We start from the raw sequence: 2,904 nt of genomic DNA, 5'->3' as shown, positions 1-2,904 counted from the left end.
CTTGAAACTTTTTTGAATCTTATTTTTACATACGTAATAAGAATGTAAATTCTACAAATCAAATTTATAGCCTATAAGAGTTTGCACTGACCTGGGTTGGATTAATTATGATTCCATGATTCCTCTCCTATTGGTAGAATATGTCAATAGTAGAGCATTAATCCAACTTAAGTATAAACTCGCTCGGTTGAAAATACTACACATATCTTATATATACATATAATAAAATTCATTTTAAAAAAGCAAATATCGTGTAGAATAATAATGCTATAGTATAGTGATGCGCAACCTGCGGCCTACTTGTGGTCCTCTGATTCACAGCCAAAAATATAAAACCATATTTTCTATTTTATGCAAACTTCGTTTGCATAAAACATGTGAAAATGTTCCTTCGAAGATGGCCCTTAAAAAAAGATTGTGTATCACTGTTATAGAAAACGTAGCAGTTAAATTTGATCTTTCTATTTTACACAAGCCATTTTTTTCGAAAACGTTTCTATTTTTCATATAAGAACAATGAAGTGAAACATTTTAAATAGTTACAAGAATAATTAATACATGAATGTTTAATTGTTAAAAAAAAATTAATTTGCAGACTTGAATTACAAAAAAAAGAACTTTATTAAAATTAAAATTTATTTTTTACATATTTTATATTTAAGTTGCACGTAAGGAAAAGTGTCATTGCCATTATTGTTACAATACTACACATGTAATTAAAGCCTATATTTGATTTTACATGTTTTATTAAAAAGAAATGCTTTAAAAAGAAGACAGTTGATTATATAGTTGCATATAAAAGAAAATGTAAAAAATAATAAAATTTTTTTAAGCATACACAATATAATGTTATGAGAAGCCATGTATAGATGTCAGATATAGCCGTATATCTTAGACTTAATTTTACTACATAACGCTTATATATAGTTAATGTATATGTGTATTTTAAATTATAAAAATTAAATAAATTATATTTACATGCGACAAATGTAAATAGATGTTATATTTATTAATAGAATATGACTTGGTTCCCTTCAAAAGTTTTCTGGACATATGAAATTTCTTTATAACTAATATCTGTACCTGAAGCTGCAATAAAAAAACCGCTATTTCAGAAAAGCTATTTATATATGAAGATATTTTTATTCTTGTGTTAAATTCTCACAGGATATTTAGAGAAAAGATTATATATCTTAAATAGAATTATATATTAAATGGACATGTTAAATCTGTAATTGATTACGTATATATAGCTACTTTGATAAAAAAAAGTGACAAGTAAAAAATTTGTTTAGAATGCAGTATTCGAATTTACAAAAAACTTTGACATAATTTTAAATATATATAATTGAAAGTATAATAGAGGTATATGTATAATTGAAAGTATGGTAACATGGTGAAGTTATGCATTATCTTAAAACTTTTTAATTTAGAAATTAAAACATGTTCTACTGAAAAGTTACTAATTTTGCGATATCTCACTTTTCTATTAAAACAGCGATGTATGTGTAATTAATATATACATAGACTTAAATTAATATACACATAAACTTAATACTAGTACAATTGTAACAAATATGCAGAAAGGTAACCAGGTCTTAAGGAAACCCAGAATACTGAAATTAACATAATAAATAATTATTAATAATAGAAATTACATACATAATTTCTTTTTAATTTATAGACATTGTTTTTACCTGACGTATTTCCCATGAAGTAACATAAGTAATGCAAGTTTTACCATATTCCAACTGTTCGAGTTACCATACGACATCAAATTCAAGGCTTTTGCCACATGTGAGTGACAATTATCACAGCATAAATTATGCTGTAAGAAAGTTAATTTTGCATTGCAAACATAAGAGATTTTTCTATCTTCTCATTTCGTTACCATTCTGGTTTTATAAATTTCGCTAGCTTCTGCTATACCAGCATCCCATCCTTGTATGCTTCCTTTAGCTTTGGTATAATCAAGCTGCCAATATTTGGTAGGTTTACCAAATGCCATATTGTCTTCAGAAACATAATAAGGACCAGCAAAATCCCTTATTACTCCTGTTGACGTCGCAATGCCCATGTGTCCAATAAAAGGTAGAATATATCTTGAAAATAAAATTAATTATATTAACTATACAAACTCCATAACTTATTTAGCTTATTATGATTAATCTTGACTTAAATGAAAAATTCGTATATTTCATGAATTATTTTCATATTTTACGATTAATATTAATGTATAATAATAAACATTGTTAGTCTGACAAATATTAAATACATAGAATTGAGGTTATGATAAGAACATTTAGAATAACTTACGTTAGGATGGGTAACGGGGTCCAAACGATACAGAAAGGAAATCTTTGTCTTTCCGGGTGGATACTGAGATCCATCTCGGGCGAATCATTTGACAACTCCAAAATATCTGTCAATAGATCAGGATCTCTCATAATTCGCTAATGCAACTAATGCAACGCAGTCCCAAGCATGTGAAGAGCAATCCAGAGCCTCTATTGGTCTATTCTTGAAAACTGTCGCATACGTGAAAATTATGGAAATACTACAATATACGTTACATATATTATAGCGAAGAAATCTGAGAAAGAAAAGAGGAGATGTGTATGAGAGAGAGCGAGAGAGAGAGAGACGGCCTTTTTTGCTTGTATCGCAAAATACCTTGTGCATTACCATCCTTTGCAGAAACGGATGTTAACAAGGGTTATGTTCGTATATTTCTGCCGGTTGTCAATATAGTGTAGTATATACGTAACAGGAACTATTTTCAGTACTGGCAGTCAACTGGTCAACTAGTAATAATATACGAATATGGCCTAGATACAAATCTAGTTTTTTGCGTTGGGTCCAAGAACGACCATTACTTGAACGACTGCGCATCCATAGGAATGG

The 2,904-nt window shown here is 28.5% G+C and overlaps 1 protein-coding gene across 1 annotated transcript; it reads right to left on the bottom strand.

The window, feature by feature from the left end:
• Nucleotides 1-1,534: 1,534 nt before the first annotated feature.
• LOC105622626 (transmembrane protein 222) lies at nt 1,535-2,447 on the bottom strand. The gene is made up of 4 exons (XM_012204042.1): nt 2,317-2,447; nt 1,892-2,102; nt 1,698-1,828; nt 1,535-1,616 (listed from the first exon to the last, which is right to left on the bottom strand). Exons 1-4 carry the CDS (start codon nt 2,445-2,447, stop codon nt 1,535-1,537), a joined length of 555 nt encoding a protein of 184 aa, XP_012059432.1.
• Nucleotides 2,448-2,904: the final 457 nt, after the last annotated feature.

The sequence above is a fragment of the Atta cephalotes genome, assembly GCF_000143395.1.
Source record: "Atta cephalotes unplaced genomic scaffold scaffold00047, whole genome shotgun sequence".
NCBI classification, from domain to species: Eukaryota; Metazoa; Arthropoda; class Insecta; order Hymenoptera; family Formicidae; genus Atta; species Atta cephalotes.
Note: the sequence above shows the minus strand (reverse complement) of the source record. Positions and strands in the feature narration are given on the sequence as shown.